Source organism: Magallana gigas, chromosome 4 (genome assembly GCF_963853765.1).
Source record: "Magallana gigas chromosome 4, xbMagGiga1.1, whole genome shotgun sequence".
NCBI classification, from domain to species: domain Eukaryota; kingdom Metazoa; phylum Mollusca; class Bivalvia; order Ostreida; family Ostreidae; genus Magallana; species Magallana gigas.
The window spans coordinates 27,313,860-27,333,062 of record NC_088856.1 but is presented as its reverse complement, the minus strand read 5'-3'; the positions used below and the strand labels follow the sequence as shown (position 1 = coordinate 27,333,062).

At 32.1% G+C, this 19,203-nt stretch overlaps 1 protein-coding gene across 1 annotated transcript; it reads left to right on the top strand.

Annotated features, from left to right (window-relative positions):
- The first annotated feature begins 492 nt into the window (after positions 1–492).
- LOC105329046 (inter-alpha-trypsin inhibitor heavy chain H3) lies at positions 493–19,203 on the top strand. The gene is made up of 12 exons (XM_011430178.4): positions 493–853; positions 9,772–9,929; positions 10,796–10,906; positions 11,543–11,790; positions 12,212–12,375; positions 12,912–13,197; positions 13,335–14,029; positions 15,012–15,102; positions 15,349–15,510; positions 17,744–17,857; positions 18,236–18,601; positions 18,817–19,203. Exons 1-12 carry the CDS (start codon positions 782–784, stop codon positions 19,059–19,061), a joined length of 2,712 nt encoding a protein of 903 aa, XP_011428480.4. The 5' UTR covers positions 493–781; the 3' UTR covers positions 19,062–19,203.

The following is a 19,203-nucleotide window of genomic DNA, read 5'->3' as shown; positions in this document are numbered from 1 at the left end:
AAAAATAATGAATATATTAAATTGTCTAATAAAAAAAAACCGGAGAAGAATGAGGAATCTTAAAATCGAAAATTTTATACGATAACTTTACATGTACGTTATCTATATTTTTTATAGCTAGATTGTTGTAAAGAGCACAGCCATGGAACGCAGAGAACCCTTGATGATTCCATATATACCATTCCGAGTAGATTGAGTTTAATTAAGAATCCAACCCCAACTATTTGTTTCCCAATTATCAAAGCAGATCTCTACAAGTTCAATTCATAAATTGGATGTAACTTGGGGTATACCTTTACATATTTCATTTCTTAATAAATCTTAAAAAGATCAATTGAACTATTTGATAACAATGCTTAAGACACTTGATCTTGCCCCCTTTTAAACGTATCAACTGCATTAATCAATACTTTAAACGCTTATCACATTGTGTCCTCAGCGCGGGTAAAAAAAGATAATTCGTTCAGATCTTATCAAGGATAAATGACCAAGAAAACTGCAGTTTAAATCACAAACAGGTGGCTCTCAGAACGGAAACGTCCTATTTAGAAAGGCCTCGAGCAGACGACTTTCCCCCACTCCATGTCAATATATAAACAGTGGAAAACGGAGGCGAACAGTGTGCAACGAAAAATGACTCCCGTGATTGTTGCCTTGACATTTGGATAGGGATTTTGATTACTTCACAGTGAATGATTCTGAATAACATACCAGCAACCATACATTTGAACCACTGCTACATTTTTGATCCTGATTCGAAGTGCCCGAAAACTTAAACCTCATGATGTTTCCACCAAATATTTTGCGTCTCTGTTTATTCATTACGTTTTTAAGTTTGGGACTCGGAAGTCAGGTATGTGAAAAATGAAATTTGAATAAAAACGACCGCATTTGTAGATTTTTGTTCAAGTGGCCCGTGGGTACAGCTCTAATACGCATTCACATGTAGATGCATGTAATCCCAATACCTGTACCTTAGATACATGTATTTATGACTTTCGCAAAGTTGTATTTTTTCCTGTTATTCACAGAATATATTTTAATTTCAATGTATCAATTTGCATTGAGTTGCAATGCTTTCAAAATAAATCGAATTATAAGTCTTGAAAGAGTTCATCGGCGTTTTCTTATAAATGAATGGTAGAAATTTTACGATCATGATAAAACTCAAGATTCATATGACATTTACTAACGACCGAGGTTCAAGCTACGAGCTACAAACTTTATTCATTGCACCCGTACCCGTAAATGTGTTCTGCATAAAGCAAAAAAGGGTTGTACATATTGAAATGCATGCTATAACTTCCTGGTACCGCGTATATATACATGTATATGTTAAATTTTAGGCACAAATAGTGTAAAAGAAGACGTATTCGATGGGGTATTTAATACGTACCGTTGATAACATTTATACATTGTAGTGTGTATCGAAATTCTACGGAAGCTTATTGAGGCCAGCTTAGCAGAAAAAATAATTTCTTTTGCGTTTAAACGCAATAGTTATTGCGTTTAATCGCAATCTTTTGCGTTAAATCGCAATAAGTTTTGCGTTTAAACGCAATAGCAATTGCGTTTAAACGCAAAGAACATTTAAGAAATGAACTCAATGTCTACCCAAGTTATACTCGTATAACCTGGGTTGGGGCAATTTACGCTTTATAATCCGCGAAGCGGATTATAAAAAAGCGTAAATTGCTCCAACCCAGGTTATACGAGTATAACTTGGGTAGATATTGAGTTCATTCCTTATAATTTAATTTTCTGGAATTTGCTGTACAAATTAAGTCCGTTTTACTTTTAAAAATGATATAAATCTGTTCAAAATTCAAACGTAACGTCAAGTGAATTAATACGTTGGTGCATTGTGACGTGTCTTGTGACGTGCAAACCAGGTTATACAAATTTAACTAAATTTTTCTATCCAATCAAATGCCGCGTTACAACCATAATTAAATTATTGCGTTTTAACGCAAAGGTTTGCGTTTAAACGCAAAGTTTTGCGTTTAAACGCAAAAGTATTGCGTTTAAATGCAAAAAATTATTGCGTTTAAACGCAAAGGTAATATTGCGTTTTAACGCAATGAATTTTGCGAATAAACGCAAACGCTTTTGCGATTAAACGCAACAATTTTGCGATTAAACGCAATAATCGTTGCGTTTAATCGCAAAAAGTATTGGGTTTAAACGCAATAGTTATTGTGTTTTATTGCAAAACATTTTTTAAAATTTGAACATGACTTTTTTCTATTCAGACCAAAAGAAGAGGTTTATGACATACTTATGTTATGTTTAAGTAGGACATACTATTAATGTTATGCCACAACCATCCGTCAATTTGTTCATTGAACGTTATGTTAGACATTTCTCGCTTTTTTTGTCGTGCTCTCTCCTCTATTTCTAATGGTTTTTGATATTGTTTCTCATAAATCGAATCTTAATTATTCAATAAAATCAAATAGTCCGCGCATACACTGTATTACTGCCATCCATAATGCTTTATTATATCATTGTCAAATGAAAGTGATACTGTTTATTCAATATGACGAACTGATTTGGCATTTATTGTAATTGTTATATCACTGATATCACCTATTGAAAAAGTGATAGCATTTATTAGAATTGGAATTATTACCTATCAATCACTTATTTATCTCGTGATGTGAACAAGGGATATCACATATTTGGAAACAATGATACATGTATCACTCTTTCAGTGTGAATAGATGGAATCACCTATTCAAATTGATGATTTTACTTTTAGAAAAGGTTATATAACCTATTCAATTTGGTAATATCTTGGCCGTCAATGCAACTGCTGCAAATGCAAATGAAACTTGGCATAATGCTCTTTGCGATGGAGTCTTTTCCGTTTTTTCAATCCAACTGTTTCTCACAGTCTAGATACAAAGTATCCGGCATGCAAACATCACTGGTGAATCCATCAATATCCATTTTGCATGTCATCTCTAAGGAAGTATTTGGAAACAAACATAAGCAAAGACTTATTCTCTCTCTTGTATTTATTATAGCGCGATCCTTCATTTTAGGATACGTTTGCTTAGAAGTGCCTCACGGACTTGGTACATATACTAAATGTATGTAAACAAATGAATTAATTGCAATTTAACGCAAAAATCATTGCGTTTAATCGCAAAATCATTGCATTTAATCGCAAAATTTTTGCGTTTAATCGCAAAAATTATTGCGTTTAATCGCGAAAACGTTTGCGTTTATTCGCAAAATATATTGCGTTTAAACGCAAAATACATTGCGAATAAACGCAAAAGATTGCATTAAAACGCAATAACTATTGCGATTTAACGCAATATAAATTAATTTATTTACTGAACTGGCCTCAATAAGCTTCCGTAAAATTCAATCCTTAGCAAATTTTATTTCTATCATGGCAGGGAAAATATTAATGTTTATCTTTAAAAAAAAAAGAGAAATTAATCTTCAAGAAACCATTATACAGTCATATGTTAAAAAACATAAATTTTAACCAAAAACAACAACAAAACGCCCGGAATTTTATCCCAAGTGTCTTCAAAGAGGGAAGAGTAATTAAATACAGAGAGATAGAGGCTCTTTACTACGGAAGCATATTAAGGCCACGTCAGTAAATAAATTAATTTATATTGCGTTAAATCGCAATAGTTATTGCGTTTTAATGCAATCTTTTGCGTTTATTCGCAATGTATTTTGCGTTTAAACGCAAAAGATTGCGATAAAACGCAAAAAATTATGCGATTAAACGCAAAGTGGATTGCGTTTAAACGCAAAGTTTTGCGTTTAAACGCAATGTATTGCGTTTAATCGCAAAATTATTGCGTTTTAACGCAAAACAAATATTGCGTTTAAACGCAAAGCTATTATTGCGTTTAAACGCAATATATTTTGCGAATAAACGCACGTTTTTGCGATTAAATGCAATAATTTTTGCGATTAAACGCAATAATTTTGCGATTAAATGCAATGATTTTGCGATTAAACGCAATGATTTTTGCGTTAAATCGCAATTAATTCATTTGCTTATATATACATTTAGTATATGTACACAATCTGTGATTTGATGACACCACTTGACACATCACAAAGACTCAATTTCTGGTTTTCACTTGGAATAACTTATAATGAAATAGTAAGTTGTCATAACTTGAAAGCATCAGGCACGTCTAAGCAAACGTATCCTGAAAAGAAGGATCGCGCTATAAATAAATACAAGAAAGAGAATTAGTCTTTGCTTATATTTGTTTCCAAATTCTTCCTTAGAGATGACATGCAAAATGGCTATTGATGGATGCCCTAGTGATGTTTGCTTGCCGGATACTTTGTATCTAGACTGTGAGAAATAGTTGGATTGAAAAGACGGAAAAGACTCCATCGCAAAAAACATTATGCCAAGGGGCCTTATAAATAGAGGCATGTCGCTTCGCGCGACAAATTAAAACAAATGTAACTTGCACAAACAGTTGCATTGATGGCTATACTATGAAAATTCATTGTCTCCAAGATATTACCAAATTGAATAGGTTATATAACCTTTTCAAAAAGTAAAATCATCTATTTGAAAAGTTGATTCCATCTATTCACACTGAAAGAGTGATACATGTATCATTGTTTTCAAATCTGTGATATCCCTTGTTCACATCACAAGATAAATAAGTGATTGATAGGTAATAATACCAATTCTAATAAATGCTATCACTTTTTCAACAGGTGATATCACTTATTTAAATCAGTGATATAACAATTACAATAAATGCCAAATCAGTTCGTCATATTGAATAAACAGTATCACTTTCATTTGACAACGATATAATAAAGCATAATGGATGGCAGTAATACAGTGTATGTGCGGACTATTTGATTTTACTGAATTGAAAAACCAATAGAATTAGAGGAGAGAGCACGACGTAAAAAGCAAGAAATATCTAACATAACGTTTAATGAACAGATTGACGGATGATTGTGGCATAACATAAGTATGTCCTACTTATACATAACATAAGTATGTCGTAAACCTCTTCTTTTGGTCTGAATAGAAAAAGTCATGTTCAAATATAAAAAAAAAACAGTTTTGCAATAAAACGCATTAACTATTGCGTTTAAACCCAATACCTTTTGCGATTAAACGCAACGATTATTGCGTTTAATCGCAAAATTGTTGCGTTTAATCGCAAAAACGTTTGCGTTTAATCGCAAAAACGTTTGCGTTTATTCGCAAAAATTATTGCGTTTAAATGCAATATTACCTTTGCGTTTAAACGCAATAATTTTTTGCGTTTAAACGCAATACTTTTGCGTTTAAACGCAATACTTTTGCATTTAAACGCAAAACTTTGCATTTAAACGCAAACCTTTGCGTTAAAACGCAATGTTCTTTGCGTTTAAACGCAATAGCTATTGCGTTTAATCGCAATCTTTTGCGTTTAAACGCAAAACTTATTGCGATTTAACGCAAAAGATTGCGATTAAACGCAATAGTTATTGCGTTTAAACGCTAAAGAAATTATTTTTTCTGCTAAGCTGGCCTCAATAAGCTTCCGTACTTTACAGTATGGATCGATATATTTCTAGCGTCCAGGAAATCTTTGCATTGAAAAAATGCAAATGAAAAAAAGGCAGTGATGGGTTCTTTTATGATATATTGAAAAAAAAGTTTGCCTTTGCAACTTGCACACAAGGAAATAAAGTCAAACAAACTGCGAAGAAAAACAAGATATAGTTCATTCAAACTTAATTTCATGGAAAGTAAAAATAAACCCATTCTTTTTTTTACTTTTTTCTGATTTTTTTGGAGCGTTATTTCTCAAAAACTATTCAACCGATTTACACTATATAGATTTGCAGACATTTGTTTTTAATATTCTGGACCTGCGATGCAGTTTTCAAAATCATCAGAGGGCCGAAAAAACAGAACGTAGGAAGAAAACTTAAGGTCAATGCCTGAGTCGTGGAACGATCAGTAGCCCAGATAAGTTTAATTAAAGGCTAAAAAACAGGTTAATTCACGACATGTTCAAGGACTCTCAAAAGAAAATAAAAATTGTATGTAAGTTGAATTTTTTTTTCGCAAAACACCAGGATGAAATCCAACATCAAATTGTTCATGTGCAACCCTCAAATTACACGTAACACTTTGTTGTGTATAATCTCTGTAAAAAAAAATTCATTGTTTTTTTAATCAACGATTTAGTCCTGCATTTGCTCATCTATAATATTTTGTTGCCTTGCATGAAAGACGGGTGTACATATGTAAATAATTTTATTTATCGTAACAGTTATCTAAGTTTAGGACAAACTCATTTACTCACTGTAATTAAGACCATAGGTAACTGTGTTATTTCTATAGGGGTTGTCCAAGGAAAAGTTCGATTTTGACTGATGCAAGTTATATATTGTTATATTGGGACTACTAGTATGTAAAATCAACTAGGAGTTTTGTAAAAACCTTGGGACACAGTTATATCTTAATTTCAACAAAGCTAGATAACGTTAAAGCCCTAACATAAAGTCGAGTTTTTTTATGTTTTGTTTTGTTTATTTGTTTAGAGTTATGGCTATAAAATATTATACAATTATTTAATGCTTGAGCAGTCAATAGACCCGAATATTTTTCTTGAGGTGCAGGGAACAGCTCAGTATGATCTATCGCCCGAAGCCAACGGTCGAGGGCAATATATCATACAGAGCTGTTCCCTGCACCAAGGGAAAAAATTCGGGTCTATTGACTGTTCAGGCATTAAATAATTGTTTTATTACCTAATTCCATTTTTAGTTTTTTGTGTTCACAATTATAAATTACATATTTAATAAGGTTTTCATACCATTATGCATCAGGTCATTGTTAATCAATATCAAGATGACCTAAAAGATAAATTTTAAGAACAATAGTAAAATAAACATAATAAAGTTATCTTTTAATCTTGTAGCAGTTTAACTTTTTCTAAAATACGTTGCCGGTCCAATAGATCGTATTCTATTGACCGGCGGTCCAATAGATCACAGTCTATTGACCGGTGCATGGTCTAATAGATCGCAGTCTATTGACCGGCAGTTCAATAGATCACTTTCAAACAACGAAAGTATTTAATATGTAATAAAACAACAACATCCCTTTGATTAGGTATTAAAAACAAATAACGACGTACATCTGATTAAAGTACGCTTAGATATAAATTTATGGACAGCTTTGATTTTCTAGATTAATCATTTTCATCCCTTCATATTTTAATTTACTTTAGGAACGACAAACTCATCCTAATATTTTTTTTATTCTAAAATGCTACCAATCGCTTGGGGTTTTTTTCACAAGAGAGAGAGAGAGAGAGAGAGAGAGAGAGAGAGAGAGAGAGAGAGAGAGAGACAGACAGACAGACAGACAGACAGGCAGAGAGAGGTTATATTCTCGTGTGACTTTATCCAAAAACGAAACGCCTTGACAATGTTTGTCGTGGATATAAATATAAGTTAATTAATTCATAAGACATTGGAGTTAATATCTGGCACGATTTAGATAAGACTTTTTGTAAGAGAATTAAATTAAAAACAGTCTCGAACCTATAAATAGGATCGTAATGACTGTTTAAAATTTATAAAATTTATTCAGTCAAAAAGACAATAAACTGCATGTTTAAAGAGGGGAAAATGCAAAAAAAAAAAAAAAAAAAAAAAAAAATTGCCGACATGATTTTATTTTTTCAGCGAAAAAATGCAAACATTGGATGTAAAATGTTTGCATAGGATGGATGTTGTTAAAAAGGCAATGGTTTGTAGGAGGAATCTGGTTGATGAGGGGGAAAACCAAAGGGAATTCCCCTTTCGATTTGATACGCATTCCTTCAAGATTCTGCACTTTACTCGATAAAGGTTGCCCTGTATAGGCGTTGCGAAATGAATTCTTTATTCAGGATTCTAACATTCATTTCGAAATTGTAGACTTGTTAATTGTTTCAGTTCTAAGGACCACTGTAGATTGAAGTAGATTTTCACTAGAATTTTTGACATAAGAAGTTTGAAATGTTGCAAAATGCAAAACAGAGTTGTTGTTTTTTTTATTGATTGTTAAAATGATTTTATATTTAGATGTATTATCAATACTAGTTGCTTAAAAACCAACATTAGAAATTAGAAAAGTTGAAACATTTTATAAAAATATTTCTTTTAAATTGTTTAAAAATACACAACATAAATAACACGGTATTGGCCTATCTAAGCATACTTTGTAACTTGATTCAATTAATGGCATTGTTTACCTCAAGTTCCTAGAAGCTATTTCGTGGTAGAGAGAATCGAACGCACGTGCAATTAGTTGATTTAATGTGTTGTAGATTAAAAAAAAAGTTGTCCAATGAAATAGAGATACATGTACGAGCCAAGTGATGACGAGTCCATGAGTAGTGTTCGATTAGCTCATTAAGTATATTCTAGTGCGTTTTCTTCATAAGACACACCATGCTTTCGTTTTAAAAAATCTTATATTTATAGCCGGACAATTAGATTCTGTTATAAATTATGTGTTACAAAGACCCCGTATTGTCATGCAGACTTAGCTAAAAACAATTAAACCCGATTTTGAAATGATATATTTTGATAACATTAAATTGAACATGCAACCAGCAGAGTCGTACTGGGGGTTTTTTTCATATAATTTATGTGGATCTGTCATCAAAATACGATACGAATAAAAAAAAAATATCTTTATATAGAATCCTGTAAGAAATTGGTGGACCCTGAAGCTGATGTAAAGAACCACTTTCTGCGTTTTGTCACACAATTAGCTCACAATACAATAAGCTGCTTTCCCAGAAATACTATGATGTTTTATTCCGTTAAAGATGTCTTAAAGGGGCATGGTCATGATTTTCGTCAAATTCTATTTTTCTATTTTTATTATTTACAATGCTTTAGATATGCATTTCTAATGATCAAATAAAATTTGAGAGTCAGTCTTTAAGTTTTAAGCACGATACAGAGCTCACAAATCTGTGACATGTAAACAAGGCTCGTGCCCTGTTTTTGTTTACATAGGTTCAATTTACCAATTAAAAACCTTTTTCGAGCTGATTTTTCTATCTTCTTATTCATTTTAAGCATAGATAAACAGTTCCTAACGTTTAACACATTCATTTTAGGTTTAAATTTGAAATTTTTACTTCAACATTCAAATTGTAAACAAAAGCTTTGTTTACATGTCAAAGAATTGTAAGCTCTGTAACTCACTTATAACTTAACAAATGACCCTCAAATTTTGTTTGCCTATTAAGAATGCCTCACTGAAGCATTGCATTGTAATTATTCAAATTGGAAAAATAATTTTTGACCAAAATCGTGACCATGCCCCTTTAAGTTTATGCCACTGTCTTTTAAATGATTCACGAAAGACAACGCTAGCATATTCACCTTTTTTCTATTTTGTTTGTTTTAGAAAAAAAAACTTCTGTGTATATCATATTTTTAATTACTTGTATCAATCATAATGCTAGCACTAAATTATCAGTTTAAAAATCCCAGTATAAAGCAATAATTGATCTATATACTGTATTTAATGTGAATGTTGTACACAACATTATAGTGATTTTTTCAACAACATAACGCATTCATGTTAATGTTTCTAATTTAATTTCAGAAGTATTTTATTCAAGTATATAAGAATACATTGAATGAGAATCTCTTGTTATTAGGATTGATGTTAATTTCCAAAAGTCTAGTATTTCTTAAAAAATAAATATGGATTGCTATTAATATTTCAACTTTTTTTTTCTACAGAAACCAAGCATATACTATTTGCACGTAACATCTGACATCCGGTTCCGGTTTGCTACCACCCTGGTCACCAGTAAGGTAGCGAACCCCGCCAACACGTCACAAGAGGTCAAATTTGACGTCACACTTCCAGATGAAGCTTATATATCAGATTTCAAAATGTGAGTTCACTGGACATTTAAAAATTATCTTTGAGATCCAATCAATCTTTAATACGATTGTTTAAAGATTGGAATACTGTTGCGTCTGTAATATTCTTCGTCTAATATCCTCGACTAGTTTAAATTATGAATGGGTTGATCTATTGGCGCCTCGGTATTATTTCATAGTAATATCCAGTTAACCTGGTTATTAAAACTTAAACATGATATTAATCAATATCAAAGATTTAATAAATGGATCAAATAAGAGATAATTTAATCTTTGCAGATATATTTTGAACCATTCAAGTAATATACTAGACTAAGCCTTTAAACAATGCAATTTTATGCTCTCTTTGTTTTTCCCCCCGTTTGACTCTATTCACTGTTTACTAAACGATGTCTGATTAAGGTGGTTTGAGACACCTGTCGATATTGACGTGAATAAAAGTACACTGTAATCATGATACTTTTACCTTTAATTTTTTTTTAATTTTACAAAATTTGACCAAAAAATCTGTTTTTTGTTTTTTAAAATTTTAAAAGGCCTAAGCAGAAACTTATGACTTACAGATTCATAGAACCAATTGCGCTACGTTTTGAGTAACTATTTCGAAAAAGGACAACTGTATGAAACTATGCTTGATTTCATTGTTTATTTCGATCGGAAGTACACATCATTAAGTATATGGCGGTCCTTATAGCTAGTCAACAATGGTGACCTATATTTGGAAGTTTGATAGATTGTAGTTTTTTAAATTAATGTCAAACTTTTAATTTGGTAAGGTTTTGCTTGTATCCTATGTTAAACAGTATGGGAGTTTGATGATGTCTACATTTGTAAGTTAGCACATGAAATTAATGGCGTGTTCATTTAACATTTGTAGGGAGATCGGGGGTAGGATTTATCCTGGAGAAATTAACGAGAAGGCGGCAGCCCAGAAACAGTATGACGCCGCCAAAAAGAAAGGTCAAAGTGCAGGACAGGTCAAGCAACAGTAAGTACTTAACACTAGGTCAAGGTTAATACTTCACGCGACTATGTTATCATTGAAATACGAAGAATCAAACAAAAAATGGACAGAATCGCATTTATTTAGTCTACATATGTAGCATCAAGCAACACTCTATATGGTTCAAACTCGAGTTCACACATTTTGTTAAAAAATATTTTTGTTCTTGCATGCAAAAAAACATATATGACATCATGAATTCAAAGGAACATATGTGATATGAAGTTGTGCATTTTTGCGGAGCTACATGTTTTAATGTAAACGTCAAGTTCACCCAGACACTTTGGTTTTTTTTTTCCAGAAAGAACGTGTAATTGAACAAGATCAAACTGAAAAAAAATCCTTTCAAAACCAATGAAATGAAAAATGTTATAGCATGTCTTTACTTTTTATTCATTTTCACAAGCAATTAAGTGATTTACACATGTGTCCATATTTTGAGAGTGGACATTTTATGTACAGCAAAAACAGCCAAAACTCGATCTTTATAATTTCAAATGTTTAGAACAACGAATAGTTTGCGGCTGTTCTTTGACGCTTGTGTCAGTATTGTTCTTGTTTTGTCATAGATTGAATATTTTTTTTTCTATGTAAACATTAATTTCAATGATAAAATTGTAGACCAAGAAAGACTAACAGTTTCTCGGTTGATGTAAACGTTGGTGCTCAAGAAAAAGTCGTTTTCAATCTGACCTATCAGGAACTGTTGAAACGAAAACGAGGCTCTTATGAACACGTGATCTACATAAACCCAAAACAGGTCGTTAAAGACTTTCAGATCGGCGTCTCCATAGAGGAATCAAGGGACATAACTACTGTTCGAGTTCCGCCACTTCGGAACGACTTGGAGCAATCTGTTAATCAAACAGGTACACATTGGTCAATGGATGAGATAGCCGGTGTCACTTGCGTTAAAACATAAGAGGAGATACTAATTTCCCTCGTGCAGGAATAATAATTCATAAATGTCCATATTAAATGATAAAAACATTGAGACCCTCAGTCTACACGTTTTTTTTTAATTTGTCAGAAGTTTTATAACATTATCGTTGTTAAAAACTAAATAATTTCAAGTATTCCAAGAGAATATTATTATTTTCTGTGGACGACAATCATTTAAAAAAAAAATCATCATTTACACTAGGTATCAGATTATGTAAATTTATTTTAGATCGTATGTACAGGTGAACACTTTTATATAGTTCTTATTATCTAACTATGATGATGATGATGATGATGATGATGATGGCATGCACAAAAAATAAGAAAAAGAATTATTTTTTGGTTAAGGTCAAAATTCTCTAGCTGTGATAGAAAGACCCACTAAGCGCTCAGCAAGGGTTTCATTCAGCCCTTCGGAAGCAGATCAGAGGCTAAGCTCGACTCAAGGAATATCCGGGCTCTTTGTTGTGGAATACGATATTGACAGAAAATCAGACGCCGGGGACGTATTGGTAAATTGAAAACATTGAAATTTTATACACCTTTTTTACACGAATACCTAATCCCGCCTTTTTATTTCAAGTCACGATCGAGAAATTCCAACATAAAATTTAAGATGCGAAACATCTAGTATTTTAATACCGTACATATACAGTTCAGAACTGACCGATAATAAAACCCACAATAATGGGGTTTGTTTTATATCCGCGAGGAGTGCTTATTAAAAACACAGTTGAAGAGGATATCAATTTTTTACTTTTGATAAGGAACCTATGAGATTTTTCAAAATATTCACAAATATATTGATTCGAATCACCCTTTTAATCGTGCACTCATCACAAGTGAATTTGGTGTATTTATTTTTAAAATGCAAATGCATAAATAAATGTTAAACAAAGTTTTGTCATTCCAGTGATTAAGGAAGCGAAAAGAATACTAAGTTTAAGATCAAGAAACGAAACCTTTTTTTCATTGATGTGTATATTTTTTTGTTCCATTTATTAACTAATGATATTTTAAATACTTAGTACTATTGACTATCTTTCAGGTTGTTGATGGCTACTTTGTACACTTTTTTGCTCCATCGGATATGAAGGAAATCCCGAAAGATGTTCTCCTGATTTTGGATTGCAGTGGTTCAATGGGTGGGAGGAAAATCGGGCAAATGAAAGCCGCGGTCATTGGTGTCCTTAAGGATCTTCACGAGGGTGATAGATTCAACATTTTGAAGTTTTCTGAAATTGTAGAATACTACAAAGATTCGATGGTTTATGCTAATAAGAAGTCCATAGATGACGCAAAGGAATATGTGGAGTCTTTGTCGGCAACAGGAGGTACATGTCAAAGTCTTCCAAAAAAAATTGTAAAAATGTGAAGGTCCTATTATATTCTATTTGTTATTCAAAACTTAAAAAATCACTTGTCATTTGAACCTACAATGTACAAGCAAGGAATTTTGTTGTTTTTTAAGGGACAAACATAAATGCTGGTATGTTACAAGGAATTGATTTTCTGAAGACGTCAGGTGATATCAATGAAAGATCCCAAGTAGTATTTTTTTTGACCGATGGCGAAGCTACATCAGGAATTACAGATAATAGTAGAATTCTCGAGAATGTTCGAAATGCAAACTCGAAAGCTTTTCCTGTATACAGTTTAGCGTTCGGAAAAGGTGCAGATTATGAATTCGTCAAAAAGGTGGCCGTGCAAAACAACGGGCTAAGTCGCAGAATTTACGAAGATTCAGATGCAACACTTCAGATAAAAGGATTCTACGACGAAGTGTCTTCTGCCATTCTGAAAAACGTAACGTTTAAATATTTGAACAATGCGTCAAGCGTTCAAAATTTGACCACAGTTAATTTCCCTTCCTATTTCACTGGATCAGAAATCGTGGTTGCTGGAAAAATTGAAAACAACGCAGTGCGACTTTTTGATCTCTCGGTGCAAGGTCTTGGCTCCACAGGTTCTGTAGAGTTGGCTCTTTCGGCTGATGTCAAATCGAAACCGTTTCCAGAGCTTACAAAATCGGGGGATTATGAGCAAATTACAGAAAAGATATGGGCGTACCTGACCATCAAGCAACTCCTCGAAAAGTCAATCGGCGAAACTGATTCAACCACAAAAGAAGAATTAAAGAACAAAGCTTTACAGCTTTCTTTGCAGGTAATCAACAGTTTAGATTGTATATATTATAGTCTGTCCCAAGTTATTGCTTCCATCAATTTTTGATGATTTTTAATAAAAATACACATACCTGTGAAAGAAATACAAATGAAATCGATGGAAGGGAATATATCCAAGATACCTTCATTGAACAATTATCCCTTTTCACTCATAAAATTTTACAGGAACGAAAACAATTTTCTTACGGAGATTTGTAATGGGAAATGTTTACATCTTTTCTCCATTCGGAATGCACTCGGAATACATCGCGCATTTTTTTAACATTATCATCCGGGCTAATTAATGGCTGATGCAATGCAAAATCTCCGTAGACTTTCAATTTTTGGATGTGTATTGAAACCTGAAGCGGTAGAGGGGGCGTTTCAAAACAGATAATCTGGAAATTTTTCATATCAGTGTATGAACGTAGTTTGAGCACAAAGGGTATTTACTATTATTGAAATATCAAGCAAAAAGTGGTGGAAGCAAAAACTCGGGACAGAGAATAGATGAAATTTGATGACATAAGGTGTTTTTCTTTAGACGATAATGATTTTAAAAACACATTGTATCGCACGAAGGCGTGCATTTGGAGTTAATATTGGTCAATTTCCAGTAGACACAATGCATTTTAATCCAATCAAGTACAATATAAATCACATAAAACAAGGTCACTGATAATTAATCATTAGTTTACTCATTTAAGTTGATATAATGCATTCATTAATGAGTTATTCACATATTTTATCTTTTTATTTTTGAGTAATATTTTTTGTTATGAACTAGAGATTGCGATTTTACCTGTTTCGTGTCAATTTAAAAATAAGTGCAGATAGGAAGATGAATGTTTAAAAAGCCTTACTATTTATCAATTTTAAAGACGTCTATTAGAATTAACCGTGCTTCTTTTTGAGAGTATTAATTTTGCCTAGAAGTATTACATGTATAAAAAAAAATTGACTTTTTCCTGTCTTGATTTCAGTATAAATTTGTTACGCCTCTAACATCAATGGTTGTTACTAAACCCGAGGAAAAAAGCGTCGGGACACTTCGAGAAGGGGAAGACGCCGAACGTAAACTGTTTTCTTTTAAAATACAGGATAAAAATGCGTTTTCTACATTCATAATAATTAGATATGTAAATGTATTCGATGAACGAAGGTAAACTATTCTTGTCATATACGAGCCGTTATAATATCACGCAAATACCTCAGTCTAAATTTTTTCCAGTTTGCAACATATTCTTAATTCATATTTAAACAAAGAAGACATAACATCATAGAGACATAATTTTGATTTTCAAATCTTTTACTTTGAAGTGATTCAAGATCGTTCACAAAGTGTCCAAAGACAAAACAAAGGCGTAAGCAGACGACCTTTACCTTCTGGCGGCGGCCTAGCATCTCAGTTTTTTAATAGTTTAACGGAACCTATCCGAAGAGGCGGCGGAGGTGGAGGAGGCGGATCATACGGAGGTGGAGGTGAGCTATACTGTAAAAAGAGTTATTTTCGCCCCGTGTTATTTTCACCATTAAGAGATAAAATTTGAAATTTGAGTTTGCTAAGTCTTAAATTCGCCCGCTGACAACGAGAGCGAAGGGGCGAAAAAAAAAATGGGGGCGAATATTTCTCTGTATACAGTATTTCAATTATGAAAACTTTTTTTTAAACTTCTGCCGAGATACTTTATGCTTAACCATTTAACGTTTGAATTTTAACTCAGAAAATTTGTAAGCTTTGAAAGTCAATTTGTAAGTAAAAGCGCTTTATCATTTCCGAGAAGAATGATTAATCACAAAGTTTGAATTTAAAGACAGGAAACAATGTGATAAGCTATACAATCGTAAATTGAATATTTTAAAGGTTGGTAACCAACTCGATTAAAAAAAATCCTTTTCTTCTTTCAAGGCACGGCATAATAAATCAAATGATACAATCTTTTTTATTTCTGACAGAAAAAAAAAGTTGTTGTTATAAGACTAAAAACATTAATTGTGAGTTGTTCCCTATGCCATCAAGTATAATTAAAAACTTATTTGAATATCAATAGATAACATTTATAATTAAGTCGAGTTTTGGTAGTAATGGCTACAAGATATGTACAAAAACAGACGCACCACCCTTTCGCAAAGAACCAAATAGTACTAAATTCTACTTATTTTTTAAAAAAATAAATCAAGTCAATGTGTGCATCTTCTATTTTTTTCTCGTTTGCCGTTAATCAAAACGACACGCTATGATGAAAACAATCGGTTATATATGATAAAAATTAATAAAATCTGGAAAAAAACAATGTAGTTAATATCAAGTATGATTTAGATCAAATTTTCACCAGGAAAAGTTACAAATGCTGAGTCAGAAAATCGAACAAACAACATAATAACAACTTCTTTATAAATTTAAAAAAGTTTTTTGGTCAATTTTTTCGAAAAATAAAACCAATAATGTTGGTCTGTACTCTGTATCATAAAAAAGGATTGAAAAGTGCACTGAATGAAGTGTTTGCAAATGCAAATAAGAAGTCAATGTTTAGACATGGTTATCAGATTGATGAAGGAAAAACCAAGGAAATTCCCCATTCGCGTTAATAATTATGCATTCCTTCAGGATTCTCCGACAACTAAACGGAAGGTCGTTTATGCGTTGCGAAATATATTCTCTAAGATTCTTAGATGCATTTCGAAATTTTAAATTGGTATGCCTACGGGCCATGGAGTATACACAAGTGTATTTATGAGAATTTTTTGCTAAAGGAGGTAAACATGTTGCACAATGCAAGGCAGAATCGTGTTTTTATTGATTGTGCATAAACACATAATATCACATATAATTATACTTTCATGTTAAATATTAATACTGAAATCTGATTGGTTTAGACACAGTTGATAATCCGTTCTATTACCCTTAGCGTTAGCAACACACCTGGCAACGGGTAACACAACGAATTGTTACATGCGCGTTATTCACGTCATTCCTATATAAAACCAAAGTTTTCTTTGAAAGTAAGACATTCAGTATAATAAAATAAATAGTGCCTGTTTGGGGGGGGGGGGGGTAAGAGTTGAAATTAACACCCCTCGCAAAACCATTGTCAACCAACGCGAAGCGGGGTGTCAATTTCAACTCTTACCCTCCCAAACAGGCACTATTTATATAAAGTCACAGGAAAAACAATTTTAGTAACTCAAATATTAATTATCTTTTGATATATTTATAATATTCGTAATATTTTTTAAGTAACTTTAAAAAACAAAAAACAAAACTACATAGACCATTGAACGTGTCTGTGGAATACATGTATAAAGTATATGTACTTATTTAAAAACCAGGAAAAAGATATAAGCTTTTTATCAAGTTGTATATTTTGAATGTTGGTAAGAAATTCAATTTTGAAGAAAATCTTTTTCTTCTCCCGAGATAAAACATAAAAAAGAACCATCTATTTCTTCATCTCTGACAGAGAAACACAAAGCAAAAGTTGTTGTTAAAAAGGCAAACACTTTTTGTTAAATATATTTCTTATAAGTATAACACATTCGAATTGGTGACATTTCATCCATGGGAATTGTTTTTTTTTTTTTTTTTTGTTTTTTTTTAGAAATTAGACATATAGACAACGAAAAAGCAAGTAATTAATCATGGTTTATCGTTATTCTATATATGTATTACAATACCAGCATACGACGTGTATACATGTAAATAATTCTGTTTTAGGGGGCGGTGACCCACATTTCATGATCAGAATCAAAGGCATGACTCATCCTCTTTGTTTTGACTTTCCTGCAAAACCTGGAGACGTTCTTCGGCTGCTTTCAGATACAAAGTCTGGTTCGTGTTAAATTAGCTTCAACATTTTATCATAGATGAATTATTTTATAATTTTTTAACTTTTCACAAAAAAATAAATTGCCAAACACAAATTACGATCCTATAAAAGAAAAAAAAATGTTTTAGGAATCATCATTGTATTGTCTGTTGTATTTACATTTTACGTATTTTGTATTTGTTTGATTGATTTTTATTCATGAACACATATTTTATAAATGGGAAGATGGCGTCCTTTCTAATTTATTGGTTATTTTATAACCTTTTTTAAAAGTTCAATAATAAGTTATTCAAAGTAATTATTTGCATGAACTCATAAAAATATGAAGATAGTTCTATATTTTTAAGAAGTGCAGATTAATATGCATTTTTTATTGTCAGGTTTATTCGTAAATGCTGGAATTATTCCTTCGTTCGAGTTTGACAGACACGGAAAAATGAAAACATTTATGGGAGAAATAATTATTTTTTACAAAAGTCATGTGATGAAAATTACACCATCAGAAATAATCTACGATGGTGCTCATCTGTTTTGGCAAGATAGCTTACCATATGATTTTGATGACGTTAAGGTGGAAATCATTACAGTTAGTGGATACAGAGTTCTGAATGTGGATTTCAGAAACAATGTACAAATCGCCATCAAGAAAACTAACGCCTCAAGGTTTCACAATTCGAGTGTAGAATACCTGAATATGTACATCGAAAACGAGGCTGGTCTTTCAAAAGCATCTGATGGAATTCTTGGTAAGTCAATCGATCTACGATAAGGGATTAAGTTGGTCTATTTCCAATCAATAAAAACAATGAAAACTCAATAATGATATTTTAAAGTTTAAAGTTATTATTGAAGATTTAAACAATTATACTATTAGCGTTAACTGTAATGCGTTGTGTACAAAATCCACTTTAAAGTGACTAAGTAAGTGTAAATTTAAATTATACATTTATTGATTTTCTAGGCCAATTTCTACATCGATATATTTCGGTTTACAAACAACGCAGTAATAAAAAGGATCAAATTGTCGGCCATCTTCAAATCAAAGAACCGGGGTTTGACACCACCAGGATGAGAGCCGTCCTCGTCAAGAAACCAGATGAAATCACGGCCAAGCGAGAACCGTGTTGGAATATTCATTCCAAATTAAAAGACGTGTTTGATAGAAATGTCCAAGATTTCTACATAAAAGATATTATGCAAACATAATACCCGTTACGTTCCTACATTTTTTCTTTCATTATTTGTTTATAGTCGAGTTTTATCTTGCATGTATGTACATAACAGTTTTTGTATTGGACACTCATAAAATGAGAATATATGTAATCTATAATAAATCACGTTTACTTTC

Bases quoted from the DNA above. Each gene is read 5' to 3' on its own strand.
- LOC105329046 (XM_011430178.4), top strand. From the start codon at position 782: ATGATGTTTCCACCAAATATTTTGCGTCTCTGTTTATTCATTACGTTT. The intron at 854-9,771 runs GTATGTGAAAAA...TTTTTTCTACAG, and splicing joins GTTTGGGACTCGGAAGTCAG to AAACCAAGCATATACTATTT. The intron at 9,930-10,795 runs GTGAGTTCACTG...TAACATTTGTAG, and splicing joins TATATATCAGATTTCAAAAT to GGAGATCGGGGGTAGGATTT.